Genomic DNA, 17,679 nt, shown 5'->3' on the forward strand with positions numbered 1-17,679 from the left:
CGTTAAGTAAAAGTACCTACAAGTGTTTTACCTTTGCCACATTCAGTTGGACAACTGCGTTTGGCAAATGGCTGATCTGACGTGCATAGGAAGTGGTACCATTCTCAGCTGCACTGGCAACATGGTCACAAACTGGGCATTATACTCTAGGACACACGCCAAAAACGCTGGCGTCAGCTGTAACTGTCTATGCCGGGGAATGTGGAATTAAGGGGTAATCTGTAGACCTCAATTGAGGTATTAACGCCCAGGCCTAGCTTAAAGGATAACGTCCTTAGAAAGTCATTCTAATTATACCGACGCGACGTTAAGAATCACTGAGTAAATGATAATTTGGTTCTTTAAACATGCATCCTGATAACGCTGAATATTTACAATTTAATATTCTCATTATAATGATTTCCTATTATCTAGCATTATTTGAAATATATTAACATTCTATGTATATAAGTTTAATTTTGCTACACGGTTTGTATTTCATTGTTAAATTAATAGTTCATAGTATTCTACTGTTTAACTCATGAGGAACGCTTGTATACACGTAGCTAACGTTCACGGAACTCAATTTATTGCGAACTTTGTAACTTTTAGTTCATTCATATGTATGTATACTTTTTGCTGGTTGAGTGGAAGAGAAGACCTTACGGCTTTACGTTTGCCGGCTAAAATAATATATTATTATTATTATTATTATTATTATTATTATTATTATTATTATTATTATTATTATTATAACAAAAGAATACAAGTGCAACAAGTTCAATACAAACAGGACAAGACGAAAACAAGAAGAGAAAGAGGAATACAAGGAGAACAAAGGGAATACGAAAAGAGCAAAAAGGAATGGAAGGAGAAGAAAAGGAGAATAATGGAAAAGCAGAGAGACTGTGGAGAAGACAAAGAGAACAAGAAGAATTCAATGAGAACAAGGGGAATAAAACACAAATAAGGGGATGTTTAGGAGATCAATGGAAAGACGAGGATAATATGGGGAAGATGAGAACAAAGGAAATGCAAGGAGAATAAGGGGAATTCAAAGATAACGAGGGAAATATAAGGAGGACAAGGGGACGACAAAGAGAGCAAGGGGAATGCAAAGCGAATAAGAGGGAGAGTAAGTTGCACTTTGATGTGATGTTGAAGTTTCAAGTTAAGTCGCCATTTTACAATTCATTTTTTATTTTCAGATAAGTCTATTCAGGATAATAATTTTTTTGCTCAATCATATGATTTATCAATTTGCAAATTTATTATTTGCTAATACATCTTGAAAAAGATATTTATGAACGTTTTCGCCTGTACGGCATCATCTTATGTTCAAAAGTTTGACGAAATCTAAACATAAGCCAATTAAATTGTACACAGTAATATGCATATTACAACTTAATGGACTTATGTTTAAATTTCGTCAAACTTTTGAACATCTGATGCTGTCGTACAGGCGAAAACGTTAATGAATATCTCTTTCAAGATGTATTAGCAAATAATAAATTTGCAAATTGATAAATCATATGATTGAGCAAAACATTTATTATCCTTAAGTCGCCATACTCACAGTTAGGAGATAAATATCATTATACTTGCTGCGATGGGTCGGAGCACCTCAAACTGCAAAGACGGATATAAAATATAATATCCTAGTACTCTGTCAACGTCCTTGTGCTGTCAAAGAAGCAGAAAATTTTGACTTTGGAGTGATATATTGTATTCATCAGAAAACTTAAAGTCCGTCCAACGAAAGAATGAATTACTGTAGACACATGTTCGCAGTGTTGAGATCTATGAGTTGGCAGCTAATCTTCTGTTTGTTGTCATGTTAACAGATAGGTCTATTGGTGTTCAATGGTTTACAGCCCTTTATCTTTCGCTAAATGGAGTGCAGGTGTCCTATTGACGGTTTTGATAAGGCTATGTGCAAGAGTTAGCAACACTTTTCAAACACAAGTACTGATAAGAGATGGTGTAAGATAATAATCTGAATGATAACAGTAAATTAATAATAATAACACGTCAGCAGAACGAATGAAGAAAGACTGCCCCGTATGATCCTAAATTATAAGCCTCAAGGTCACAGAAGTCGAGGACGACCAACCAAAAGATGGAGTGATCAACTATACTTTGGAGCCGGAACAGAGCAGTAATGATCTAATCCATGAAGGAGATGAATAATAATAATAATAATAATAATAATAATAATAATAATAATTAATAATAATAATAATAACACATCGTTTTAATGGGATGAGAAATTGAAAGAGAAGCCGCAATACCTGAAGAAAGCCACAGAATCTGTCCACACTGCTCATTGCCGCTACCTAAATGGAATGATGCAGTCATCTGCACGTGAACATTGAAGGCCGAGATTCACATGACAGTATTAATTTTATCGCACGAAAAAAATGAATTATTGTCAGCCGAAAGTTCAGTACACTGTAAACATGATTCGTGTTAAGGCAACATTTTTTAGAACAGAGTTTCTCAATCTTTTTGATGATGAAACTCCCTTTCTCTCACTTTACTTTAATGTAGAGTAAAACAATAATTATTCTCAACAGGAGGACCGAGGCCCCTTGTGGGCCAAAGAGCAGTTAAGGGTCATAATGGGAGAAATTTCTATTTTCTACAATGTTTAAGCTAGAGACTTAATATTTTCCTACACAACAACCTCTTGCTATTATTATTATTATTATTATTATTATTATTATTATTATTATTATTATTATTATTATTAGACTAATGTCCCCAAGCTTTATTAGTACCAATTAAATACGTTTTGAGTTACTTTTTTCTTTATACAGAGGAGGGGTCCGTCTTATTGTGCTATATCACTCCAGAGGAACAGTCGCGCTCTTGTACGTATACGCACGCTGCACCGTGAATTTAATCCGGGATGTGGTAATGATGACAATGATATGTAAATTAACGATGCCGAAATGAGTCCGAAGTTCAACACCTAAAGTTACCCAGCAATTCTGTTTGAGTTGGTGGGGGGGAGGGGGGAAGGGAAAAAAATCAGGTAACTTGCTTCAACCAGAATTTCGATCCAGGTCCGCTCGTTTCACAGCTAGATATGATAACCATTATTCCACAGTGGTGGACTTTTAAGTTTTTACATATTATTTTATTTATTTTCACTTTTTCAAAATATATCTATTCCCACCCCGAAAAACAAAGTACGCTTACAGCATCTTTGATGTACATCGACTACAATTTAACAGAACAGACATAATTTGAATTTTGAATGTATAAGTGACCTTAACGTCAGTTTTAAAATTATCTTCTTTAGTCTCCGAATAATATATTTTATTTTTGCTTTTTAAAATACTTGAATTAAAAAAAAGGTTCTGTAGACTTGTTAACCATACTTTTCAGAACATACAGTAAAATTTCAACTTCTTAATAAGAAATCTGTTGGCAGCCTGTATTTCAATGTGCGTAAATGCAGCAAAAATAAAATAACATACTCGTAAAATTGACTTTAAAATATCGATTTTCCGTCAGGAGAAAAAATTTTTAATTCTGAAATATAACTAAAGTATGAATTTTGAAAGCCATTATGTGGTAGAATTGGTCAACATATACCAAAGTTTCACCCATCTCCTCCCTTAATGGGGGGTGGTAAACAAAATATAATAATAATAATAATAATAATAATAATAATAATAATAATAATAATAACATTGTTGAAAGTCTTAAATTTGATATGATATTGTTTAATTTTTCCAAGACTAATAATTTAAAATACAAATTACTCCAGTCCTATATTTATTACCAATATCCTAACGATCCAATAGTCATTCATTTAAATCGTGTAAAAATAAAATAAACCAAATTCTCACTACTATGTTCTACATTTTCCACCTAAGACGAGAGGACCTCTCTAAAGTAATGTGAGAAAAAGGTGGTCGTGAACCTAAGGGCTGAGACACACTGAAGCAGAATCTAGAACAGAGTAATATGAAATTCTGTATTAATTAAAAAATAAATAAAAAAATATATCTCTATTTAATGCAAAATATTCATGGGTTGAAATTTTCCAAGGAACAGCTTTTAAAAATTATTACATTATGTTGTTGTTGTTATTATTATTATTATTATTATTATTATTATTATTATTATGATTATTATTATTATTATTATTACTACAGTACTTGATTCGCGGCCTCCTTTAACATGTCTGCGGAAACCGTGGAGGCTGCGATCCCTCTTTTGAGAATCACTTTTTTAGAGGACAGGCATTTTCTTTCCATCATTCCATTATTTTACCAACATTCCTACCAATAAATAATCGGTAACAATTAACATTTTGTAACAAGCACGGAGAAACGTATTCCAATGGGACTAGTATGTCTTAAAAGACGGAAAACACACCGCCTGGTAAGGTTAAGAATAAAATGTGATGAATTAGTTTTAAAATGCGTACAAAAATGCATAAATACACACACACATACACACAAACTCTCTCTCCCCCCCTCTCCCCCTCTCCCCCCTCTCCCCCCCCCCTCTCTCTCATAGGCCTACATACATAGACATACACACAGCACAGTGAGGGACATAATAATTGTTGAGCGGCTAAAATGTTTCAAGATCTGTAGCGCTACATAAGAGGCTACAGTTTTAATTATTTCTGAGCATGGATATGTAATATTTAAACTTAAAAGGGAAGCGAATATCTCGTCAACATATATGACTGAAAACATTCGGCTCGGAGCATGCGCAGTGTGGAGACGTAGAAAAAACTCGAGTCTCTCAACTAGTATATCCCTCATGCATGCATACATACATACATACATACATACATACATACATACATACATATATGCATACATACATTCCAAATTTCAAAGTTCAAATTTCAAATTTATTTACAATTTACATTTTAATTGAATACATATGAATAGATACCCGAAATGAGCATATGCTCGTGCTCGGGTACAGTCCAGTAATCTACATAAATTTTACAGGGTTCAAATAATAATGCTGATGATATAAATAATAGTAACAACAACAATAATATTAATAATAATAATAATAATAATAATAATAATAATAATAATAATAATAATAATAATGATAATAGAATAATCGTGACAGAAATGATACAAAGATTGTAATACAAAATAATTCATTAATAATAATAATAATAATAATAATAATAATAATAATAATAATAATAGGCCTAATAGTGATAAAACAAATATAGATACATACATGAAATACATACTAGGAAGAGTGGTAATTTTTGTAATAATATGAAACAACTACAGTCTTCTATGTTTTTGTTCCCTGTAACAGAAAGTGAAATAATTAAACATATTACCTCATTAAAAAATAACATAAGCCCTGGTGAAGATGCTATACCCTCCAAAATATTTAAACTGTTCAGTATTTTCTTGGCTAAACCGCTTGTTCATGTATTTAATTTGTGCTTCTTACATGCTAAATTTCCAGATAAATTGAAAAATGCTATAATTGTCCCTATTTTCAAATCAGGAGATAAAAAATGCATGAACAATTACCGACCAATATCTTTACTCTCATGTATATCTAAACTCTTATAAAAATGCATAAAAAGTCGTCTATTAAATTATTTGGACAAATACAACGTACTTTCTTCAAATAAATTCGGTTTTAGAAATAAACTTGGCACAGATGACGCTATTTCATGTGTTACAAACAAAATCATATGTGAGTTAGACCGAGGGAATAAATGCTTGGGTATATTTTTGGATATTCGAAAAGCATTTGATACCGTTAACCATGATACTTTATTAGAGAAATTAAACTTTTTAGGCATTAATGGTCATGTTCTAAGTTTATTTAAGTCATATTTGAATAACAGAAATCAAGTAACTAAAATTGATAATGATTTTAGTTTTACTCAAAACATAAAAGTAGGGGTCCCTCAGGGCACAGTTCTTGGTCCAATTTTATTCTTGATTTATATAAATGATTTGTTATTAACAGATTTACGCAAATATAATGGGGTTATATATTCATATGCGGATGATACCGTAATTCTTTTTGGTGAAAAATCTTGGGAAGGCACTTATATTAATGCGAATAATGGATTACAGGTAATTAAAGAGTGGTTTGATTCAAACGCTCTTTCCTTAAACACATCCAAAACAACTGTTGTTCCATTTTCACTAAGGTCCAGTGGTCTTCAATCTCCTCAATCTTCCTTTAGGCTCAAAATTCATCATTCAGATTGTTCTTCTCAAAATTGTGATTGTCCCATATTAACCGAATCCTCAGAAGTTAAGTATTTAGGCATTACGATCGACCAACACTTACGATGGAACAAATATATTACATATTTATGCAATAGATTACGTAAAACAATTTATATCTTTGTTATACTTCGGTCATATTTACCAGTTAATATTTTACGTCTCATTTATTTAGCTTTATTTCAATCCATTCTCCAATACGGAATTTTAGGATGGGGAAATGCTTGTAATTCTTATCTCATTCCAATAATACTTATTCAGAAAATAATTATTAAAATATGCCTTAATAAACCAATTGATTATTCATCTGAGCTTTTGTTTACTGATTTTAATGTTTTGAAAATTAAACAGATTTATTATATTGCCTTATTAATCTTCATACATAAAAACCGTAATAAATTCAAATTGTATCATCATAAATATGGAACTAAAAGATCCGATTTTATACGACTAGAGGAACCAAAGTGTTTCACAAGCACAGCTCTGAGCCATGGTACCTACTTTGGTCCAAGGTTGTACAATAAAATAATTCATAAATATCCAGATTTGCAAAATTTTAGTATCAGAAATTTCAAAAATAGCGTTAGGAATTTAATTTTTAAAGAATATATATTGATTTAATATGTATATGTATTTATATGACTTAAATTGTTAAAATTGAAATTGTATTTTTAAATTTAATTTAATCCTGTAATTTTTTTTTCTTGACCCAGTTTGTGTCAAAAAATTATCTTTGTGTTTATCTTTGTGTTTAGATATCTCCCTGAGCACGAGTTTTTTACTCCTTCAGGGAAGAACTAAGATTGTATTTCTGTCAATGTTATTTTATTAACAATAAACAACAATAAACAACAACATATAATTATGCATACATAATTAATTAATTAATTCATTCATTCACTGGCCTTCTAAGCCCGAGGTTGCGAGTTCGATCCCGGCCCAGGTCGATGGTATTTAAGTGTGCTTAAATGCGACAGGCTCATGTCAGTAGATTTACTGGCATGTAAAAAACTCTGCGGGACAAAATTCCGGCGCACCGGCGACGCTGATATAACCTCTGCAGTTGCGATCATCGTTAAATAAAACATAATATCATTTCATTTCATTTCATTTCATTTCATTTCATTTCATTTCATTTCATTTCATTCAGTCATATACTGTACTTATGCATATGCATAGGTAAGAATAAATTGCTGGATTTTAGTGGACAGACCTACAAGTTAAGACTACCTAAATTTCATTTTTTACTTTTACAAAAATTTCCGTGTGTGTATGCGCGCGTGCAGAGTCTATTATAGAACCTTGGGTAGCGGTAACTGAAAAATAATTTCTCACATTTAATAGCTTGACGTATATAACAGTTTTTTAAAAGTAAATACATTGGTTCCCATAACCTACTCTTAGGGTCCCCAGATAGAACTTTTATCGGAACTATTAAATTAATATGTAATTAAGTTAGCGGAGAAAGCTTGGTTTTAAATAATATTTCAATTTTAGTGCAGTAATTTGTTGCACTGCAATAAGGACGATAAACTTATGGAAAGTAATGGACTGGAAGTGGGAAAAGAACTGACCACATTATCCCATTAACTCCTGGTTTAGTTGACTATGAGTGATACCTTACTGGTGTCACAAGATTTCAACTGTCTTCTGTTTATTTTGCTTCTGTTTGGGCTATTATTAAACACTACGCTAAAGAAATGTAAAGTGTAATGAATTTTACACCTAACAATACTTCTGATTGTTTAGTTAACTGTCTGAAGACAGATCTGTACACCACAAGTGACACTAACATGGCATCAGTCATGAGGCAACTAGACCAGGAGATAATGGGGTAGAGTGGCTGATTCTTTTCCCCCTTCATTGCATACAAGGCCGACTAGCTACATATTACACTAATCAGTCTTCTGATGTATTGTTCTTCCTCTGACACATATCATCAAGTGAGAAGTACTGAAGTATATTTTAAGCTGTATTTCGCCTTGTCTAAATACCCCACTTCGCCAAATGACAAAATATTTCTTTACATATAGAGGTTTGGTGACTTCGGTAGGCTATTTTTCGTTTAGAAGGACGTTAATAAATGTTTCAATATTGAAAAGGCACTTGCACTTCAGAATTTTCAAGGAAATGTTGTAGTCTCTGAAAGTGACGAACGAAGTGATATCTTATTTATTTATGTATCAGTACTACTCTGTTATACAACACAGAAAAGGCGTCACAAGTAAGAACTGGTATCTCTGGTCTTGTCTTGCCTCAATTTTTACAAGGCGGACTTTATAAGGAAAAATTAATGAATTTCTCAAGCATAGTAAAACAAATTCCTACAACGGCAAAGTATAGAATTTACATACTCGTATTTATATAACATTGCAGGTTTTTTCCTTGAGGTTTTACTTTTCTGTTGAATTTAATCCGAAAGCCCCTAACTGCTGGTTATGCTCCGTCACAACTTCAACGCAACCCGGTTTTTCTCTAATATATAATTAAATAATATGGTATTGATTACTGATTCTTTCCAACTACTCTCAAGGTGCAAGGAACTAGGACCTCACGAAATTTAAAGCACTGTACAGGGAACATAAACATTTGCCATAAAATTGAAATATTTTATATTAAGAATTTCTACTATACTTACGAGAAACAACATTGATATTTTGCGAAAGTTATTTTGATTCAGTTACCTTGGCTCTGTGAGTAGGGAATGCGCTTCCCATCCAAACACTAGATGGTTCAAACCTCGATTTGAGCATTTGAAAGTTATCTGGACTGGATGTTTGTCCCTTCCCTTGTTCTGTCCTGTGTTGTCTCAACGGTGGTCTTGCAAACGCTATTTTGTTTTCAGTCCATGTTGACAACGCGACCAGGAAGACCCTCAATGAGACCTGTCTAGTGCGATAATAGTACATTATGCAACGAGCCTATAATGATAGTAATTAAGAAGCGAGTATGTATGTTTATGAAACGAGCGCAAGCGAGTTTCATAATTTTCATACGAGCTTCTTAATTACCATTATAGGCGAGTTTCATACGACTTTTTATCCTCGACCATATTTCTAACTTGAAATTATTAATTTTATTTGTATCTAACTGACCTTGAGCAATACCTCGTAAATTGTGAGATGTGCGCAGACGCGAAAGTATTGATTTTTTCCGAGGAACAGATGTCCACATTGACCTTGATAGCCTATAAGAACCTACAGAGTAAACTAAATATTAACTTTGATATAACATTTAAATTAAATTAGACATTGAAAAACGAGATGGCAAATTGAATTTATTTGAATATTATTTACAATTAACGCTAATTATTATAGTAACAGAACATAACCTTCTGCGACAGTATTGGATTTCCAGCCTCCGTGACTTTTCGCTAATTCTCTTTCGATTGCATATCCGAGAATAATCGATACTTGCGGTTTTATAACGGTACAAAGCTGACTTGTCATTGGCTGAACACTTGTAAGCTGACTTGTCATTGGCTGAACACCTGTACTTTAATGAGTAGGTGTACTTTAATGACATGCATTAAAGGACTGCTACCAGGTGTATAATTACTACATTTCGGCATGGTCGAGCATAAAGAACTTTATAAACTCCAGAAACACACAGAAATAATTTTATTTAAAAATTCAAGTCTCTCTTAATCTGTTTTCAAAATAATTAAGAGAACTAGTATTACACAGTCAACTACGATGCCACACTATGAGTTATTCATTAATTTAGTGTTCTGCCCAAGGGCAGGTCTTTCACTGCAAATCTAGCTTTCTTTAATCTTTCCTATTTTCTGGCTTCCTCTTTGTTTCTCCATATGATCCATATATCTTAATATCGTCTATCATCTGATATCTTCTTCTACCCCGAACTCTTCTCCCGGTCACCATTCCATCTAGTGCATCCTTCAGTAGGCAGTTTCTTCTCAGCCAGTGACCCAACCAATTCCTTTTCCTCTTCCTGATCAGTTTCAGCATCATTCTTTCTTCATCCACTCTTTACAACACAGCTTCATTTCTTATTCTGCCTGTCCACTTCACACGTTCCATTCTTCTCCATATCCTCATTTCAAATGCTTCTATTCGCTTCTCTTCACTTCGTCGTAATGTCCATGTTTCTGCCCTATACAATGTCACACTACATACAAAGCACTTCACTAGTCTCTTCCTTAGTTCTTTTTCCATAGGTCTGCTGAAGATGCTCCTTTGTCTATTAAAAACTTCCTTGGCCATTGCTATACTCCTTTTCACTTCTTGGCAGCAGTTCATGTTACTGCTTATAGTACACCTCAAGTATTTGAAGCTGTCCACTTGCTCTATTGCCTCATTTAGAATTCGCAAGCCTATCTTCTGTACTTTTCTTCCTATGACCGTGTTATTTGTCTTATTTGCATTTGTTTTCATCCCGTACTGCTCACAGCTGTCATTTAGCTCCATTAGCATATCCTTTAGTATTATTTCATACTATGAGTTAACATTGTATAATTACCGTATACAATATTATGAGTATTTCCAACTATTTCCACAGAGTTGCGATCATAGCAAAGATGACGACAATAACAAAGACAGTACTGATAGCTAACACGTCCACAACGATGATAACGATATCTACAAACACGGTAATGACAACTACTGCGACCACAGCGATAATGACAATTACTGCGATCATAGTCATTATAATGAATACCACGACGGTAATGACAACTACTACGACCTCAGCGATGGTAACGACAACTACAACGACAGTAATGACAACTACTACGACCACAGCGATAAAATAACGACAACTACAACGACAGAAATGACAACTACTACCACAGCTATAATAACGACAACTACAAGGTCGAAAATGACAACTACTACGACCACAGCGATAATAACCACAACTACAACGACAGTAATGACAACTACTACGACTACAGAGATGATAACGGCAACTAAAAGGTCGGTAATGACAACTACTACGACCTCAGCGATGATAACGACAACTACAACGACGGTAATGACAACTACTACGACCACAGCGATAAAATAACGACAACCACAACGACAGAAATGACAACTACTACCACAGCTATAATAACGACAACTACAAGGTCGAAAATGACAACTACTACGACCACAGCCATAATAACCACAACTATAACGACAGTAATGACAACTACTACGACTACAGAGATGATAACGGCAACTAAAAGGTCGGTAATGACAACTACTATGACCTCAGCGATGATAACAACTACAACGACGGTAATGACAACTACTACGACCACAGCGATAAAATAACGATAACTACGACAGAAATGACCATTACTACCACAGCTATAATAACGACAACTACAAGGTCGAAAATGACAACAACTACGACCACAGCAATAATAACCACAACTACAACGACAGTAATGACAACTACTACGACCACAGAGATGATAACGGCAACTAAAAGGTCGGTAATGACAACTACTACGACCACAGCTGTAATAACCACAACTACAACGACGGTAATGACAACTACTACGACTACAGAGATGATAACGGCAACTAAAAGGTCGGTAATGACAACTATTACGACCACAGCTGTAATAATTACAAATAGAACGACGGTAATGACAACTAATACGACCACAGCGATAATAACCATAACTACAACGACGGTAATGGCAACTACTACGATTACAGCTATAATAACGACAACTACAAGGTCGGAAATGACAACTACTACGACTATAGCGATGATAACGACAACTATAACGACGGTAATGACAACTACTACGACCACAGAGATGATAACGATAAATACTATGACCACAGAGACTAAAACGGCAAATGCAATGACAGCAGTAACAACTATTACAACTACAACTACTACAACTACTACTACTACCACAGAGACTATAACGGCAAATATAGTGACGGCAATGAAAACTATTACGACCACAGTGACGATAAGGACAATAACGATGGTAATGGTACTATGATCACGTTAATGCTAACAACGATAACAATAACGATGATAACGGCATTGAATTTAAAGGACTGATCTTTCGATCACTTTGCTCTCTTTTATGAAGGCGTAAACAAACAGCCGTCCACAAATAGCACGATTCTCTCATCAAATTGTCAGGAGGGCTTAAGACAGGAAGGACTGTGCAAACGTGGGTAAGGGAATGACATAACCATAGACTAAATTAAAAAGAAAATTATATTTCTCTGCCGGGTGCGTACCCGTCTTTATTGAATATGAAATTTAGAGGCCTAGGTTCAGAGAGAAGAATTCTTATAATGTACAGTAAGCCTAATACTTAAAATAATTAACTAGATTTTCACCTCAATTTCTGACAACAAACCATTTAGAAACTGACAATTACATCGTCGTCATCGTCGTCGTTATCATCATCATTATCATCATCTTCATTTCATAGCATAGATTTTGTTTCATCTTCATGTTTATTAGATCCACTTCTTCCTATGACGCTCGATATCCTTTTTACCTTTGAATTGACGTTCACATTTGTTCGTTGTTCATCCGAGATAGATGTTATTTCCAATTTCGTTATGCTCGTCTTTTGAGGCCTCTAACGTTTGAGGTACCGATTCTAGGCCTATCTTTTATTCCTAGTAATTTGTCCGTAACATGTCTTTGTCGTTGTCCAGTCAATTCATCCGGTGGATTTCTCTCTGTGACTTCGAGATGTTCTTCCACATTTCTCCCTTGGTGGGTATGTGCTTCATCCGCTCCCTAAACAATGATGATCGTCCCTGGAGATCAATAAAGTTCTCGTACATATCCCTGTGAAAGGCACTTCACTGTACCCTAAGACAATAGGTCCCCAACAGAACTTAGCCACCAAATGATGTTCACCCCGTGATATGGACGCTTCTGCTGTGGATCATCCATGTGTTCAGTTACGACAAAATATCTACCACGTACACCATGGATCCGGTTTACAGCCATGTCTATGATACTAAGGTTGAATGGAAAACTACGTAATTCAGTAAAATATCGAATTAGGCTTATTTGATTAAGGTGCAAATAAAATCAGAAGACGATGAAATGTCTGTGCTGTAGCAATACAAATTGTTTCAAGGTACCATCGAAATAAATATGCACACGATGACTTCTATGTATCGACCGCGACATCGCTATCAAAACGGAACAAAGAAATCCGAAAACTTGGCATAACATTGTTATTTTTTCTAATAACCACTCGTGTACCGTTAAGTAGCATTGTACGTCAGTTCCCAAGCAATGTCCTGTTTTCGAACGTTGCAGGTTGCAACCGGAAAGTGTTATCACTCACCCAATTGAACATCAATATCTTCCTGATAAGATCACAAGCCACTGGGATACCTTAACTGAATAGTTCAGGACTAATAGTCCTACAATAAACCGAAAGATGCCGTTCATAGTAGAACAGAAATCCATGAATGGATAAGAAAATAAATACACTTTAAGACAAAGAGAGAAAGAAAGAAAGAAAGAAAGAAAGAAAGAAAGAAAGAAACAACGAAAGAAAGAAAGAAAGAAAAAAAAGAAAGAAAGAAAGAAAGAAATGAATGAATGAATGAATGAATGAATGAATGAATGAATGAATGAATGAATGAATGAAAATCAAATCAATAGCCTATAATATTTATAAGCTTACTCGTAATATTTATTGAAAAATATTTCAGAATTTGTGCCTTTATATTGTTAAAAACAAAATTAAACAGTAGATTTCAGAAGTTACGTTTGCGCTTTCAGGATTATAATACACCGTGTCCACACTAAGAGTACACAGAAATAATTGCTTATAATTTCACAACCGTATATTATAATTCCTTAAGATAAAGCTCAATCAATAGAAAAACTCTCCAAGATTTCGTTTCATACTTTTTCCATGGCCACTGTTGTGTGCAATGTTTTATTTCAAGCTTATTGTTGCATTATGAAAATTTGAATTTATCAGTCTAGTTCCTTGTCAATAGAGATGTGGATGGTACAACTAAAAGTTCAATGCGTGCCCTGGTTTGCAGAATTGAATTCAGTTACGCGTGTTCAGCGTTGCATTCGGAGGGAATGGATTGTGGATCCTCCTACACGCAAATCCATTTTCGAGGGGGATAGAACTCTACGAGATAATGGAAGCTTGATTTCAAAGGTAGGGAAACATTCTGAAAAGCATGTGGCCGAAATGACTGTGGATTAGGTGCGTGAATCATTTGCTAGAAGCTCACTTAAATCAATTAGGCAGGATAGTAGGGAAGTACAGATTTCTCGTTCAACAGTTCACAAGGTTCTACGCAAACGTCTCCGTATGCGTGCTTACAAACTTCAGCTCCTTCATCAACTCAAACCTGATGATTGTCGCAAGAGAGCAAATTTCTGTGATGAGATGATTCGGCGTATCGATGAAAATCCCATTTATGTCGATTTGTTGCAATTCAGTGATGAAACAACCTTTCACGCTTACGGGAAGGTTAATCGTCATAATTGCCACAGATGGATTTCTCAGAATTTACAATTTACAACAAAGTCTTTGATATGGTATATTTTATTTTGAGACAGACTTCAATTGATCTCAGCAGCCAACAGAGTCCCATACCTTTTTGTGTAGGTCTCACCGCTGTTCCTCTTCCCCAGGTGCACTATGAGACCCACCCACAGTCCATAGCCTAGTACTACCACCAACAGCTAAAGGCCACATACCATGGGGTCCAAGTTCGGTGGCGGCTCGCAGCCGAATTTACATTCGAAATATGGGAAAGAAACGTAGATTAATTAATCAATTACTTTATTTATTTATTTATTTATTTATTTTGCTAATAATTGCAACATAAAATATATATTATACACAGATGATGATGATGATGATGATGATAATGATGATGATGATGAAATAGGATAAATGCAATTATAATCGCGAAATGAGTTTTTGAGGTTCAACGCCGAAAGTTACCCAGCAATTCTACTTCAATTGGTCGAGAGAAAACCTCAGAAAAACCTCAACCAGGTAACTTGTCTCAATCAGAATTTGAACCTGGGCCCTCTAGTTTCACGGTGAAACATGCTAACCGTTAATCCACAACATGGACAACAGAAGAATTACTCATATTATAAGGAACGTTAGTGAATAACGTAGGCTGCTTTGAGACGCAGCATGATTTACTGTCATTAATCGTAATGTCCATTGACGAGAATATTGTACGAAATGGAAATATAAAAATTGGAGATTTATCCTTCGAAGAGGTGGAAAAATTCAAATATCTTGGAGCAACAGTAACAAATATAAATGACACTCGGGAGGAAATTAAACGCAGAATAAATATGGGAAATGCGTGTTATTATTCGGTTGAGAAGCTCTTATCATCCAGTCTGCTGTCCAAAAATCTGAAAGTTAGAATTTATAAAACAGTTATATTACCGGTTCTTCTGTATGGTTGTGAAACTTGGACTCTCACTCTGAGAGAGGAACATAGGTTCAGGGTGTTTGAGAATAAGGTGCTAAGGAAAATATTTGGGGCTAAGCGGGATGAAGTTACAGGAGAATGGAGAAAGTTACACAACACAGAACTGCACGCATTGTATTCTTCACCTGACATAATTAGGAACATAAAATCGAGACGTTTGAGATGGGCAGGGCATGTAGCACGTATGGGCGAATCCAGAAATGCATATAGAGTGTTAGTTGGGAGACCGGAGGGAAAAAGACCTTTAGGGAGGCCGAGACGTAGATGGGAGGATAATATTAAAATGGATTTGAGGGAGGTGGGGTATGATGATAGAGACTGGATTAATCTTGCACAGGATAGGGACCGCTGGCGGGCTTATGTGAGGGCGGCAATGAACCTTCGGGTTCCTTAAAAGCCATTTGTAAGTAAGTAAGTAAGTAAGTAAGTAAGTAATCGTAATGTCCATAGTACTGTGTTGAAGATAGTAGGCCTACATGCAAAATTTTACTGTGCATGATCTATGATTTTGTGATTTATATTGAAATCTAAATTTTATAGATTTAAGTGTGCAAATACTAAGGAATTTCTTTTAACCTATTAATAAAAATCCGTCGCGTGATAGCCCATGTAGGACCGAAGCTGTCTGATAGCCTCACGTCCATGAGTCTTGGCAGAGATGATTGATCTCCTAACCAGTATAAGGAAGACGTGTGGCGATTACGTTGATCTTTCCAGCCGTTATAACTGGTTCACGAAGCCTGCTTTTGCTGCTCACTGTAGTACGATACTGTGTGGGCACCGGTCCCATATATTGGCCAAAATGTCAAAAGAAAAATTTCTCCCCTCTAACCAATGCGCATTCCTTGTTGATATTGCTTGTGATGTAAAATGGAAGGAAGGTCTATTCTAGCAAGAATTTTTTATTGGGTTATTTTACGACGCTGTATCAACATTTCAGGTTATTTAGCGTCTGCATGAAATGAAGGTGATAATGCCAGTGAAATGAGTCCGGGGTCCAGCACCGAAAATTACCCAGCATTTGCTCGTAATGGGTTGAGGGAAAACCACGGAAAAAACCTCAACCAGGTAACTTGCCCCAACCGGGATTCGAACCCGGGCCACCTGGTTTCGCGGCCAGACGCGCTGACCGTTACTCCACAGGCGTGGACAGCAAGAAAATGATATATAAAACTAGAACTAGTGAAATGAAGGAAGAGAAAACGGGAGTACCTCAGGAAAGTGTAACTCAAACAGCATTTTTGTTTACCACAAATTAAAATTACCTAGTCTTGACGAAATTTCAATCGACACTCAGTCGTCCGGCTAACGGTAAGCCTATTGTAAGTCGCAAAGTATCAATAACAAGTAACATAACTACAGTAGCTACAAATACATAGAAACGAGCACAGCCAAGTTCATGTACATGTACGCTGGCTGCTTACGCAAGAGCTCCATTTTCGATTCAACAATGAGCTATAACATTTTCAGAAAACGTGCACAGTTAGTACATATCAGTGATCAGTGACGTCCGTAAGATGGCGAAGTTGAAAACAAGTTGACCGGTGCTGTGGGGGAGGTGTGAAACCCGCAAGTAGTTCCGTGTTGACGGAAAATCCGACAAGATTGAATAGTATTTACCTGTATCAAAATTGTTGCGTCACCACAAAGGGTATAGATAGGCGTTTTTTGTAATCTTTACTACCGTCCAAGAATTTTTTGAAGTACGTTATAGTGTCAGATAAGATAAACGAAGCGGAATTCGTTCTTGTTAACAGAATTTGTTTAGTATTCCCCATAAAGCAATTACGTAAGCAATGCACTTACAACTATCACACAGTTCGTCGTCGTCGTCTTCCTAACAAGTATTAGGCCGAATGGCCTGTTAGAGCCTCAAACTAGAATTTTCAGTCCATCTCTTCTTCGGAAGACCTAGAGATCTTTTGCCATGCGGATGGTAATGAAACAGTGCTTTTGGAATTCTGCATCGATCCATTCATTCGAGAAGACCCTTCCCCTGAAGT

The 17,679-nt window shown here is 35.3% G+C and overlaps 1 protein-coding gene across 1 annotated transcript in view; it reads right to left on the minus strand.

Moving 5' to 3' along the window:
- Positions 1-5,163: 5,163 nt before the first annotated feature.
- LOC138696355 (sodium/hydrogen exchanger 9B2-like) overlaps positions 5,164-17,679 on the minus strand; it is a 92,365-nt gene continuing 79,849 nt past the window's right edge. The window contains exon 11 of the mRNA XM_069821180.1: positions 5,164-5,286. Within this exon, the coding sequence (XP_069677281.1) occupies positions 5,272-5,286 (15 nt within the window). The 3' untranslated portion in view covers positions 5,164-5,271. The remainder of the gene's footprint in view (positions 5,287-17,679) is intronic.

The sequence above is a fragment of the Periplaneta americana genome, chromosome 3 (assembly GCF_040183065.1).
Source record: "Periplaneta americana isolate PAMFEO1 chromosome 3, P.americana_PAMFEO1_priV1, whole genome shotgun sequence".
In the NCBI taxonomy this organism is placed as follows: Eukaryota; Metazoa; Arthropoda; class Insecta; order Blattodea; family Blattidae; genus Periplaneta; species Periplaneta americana.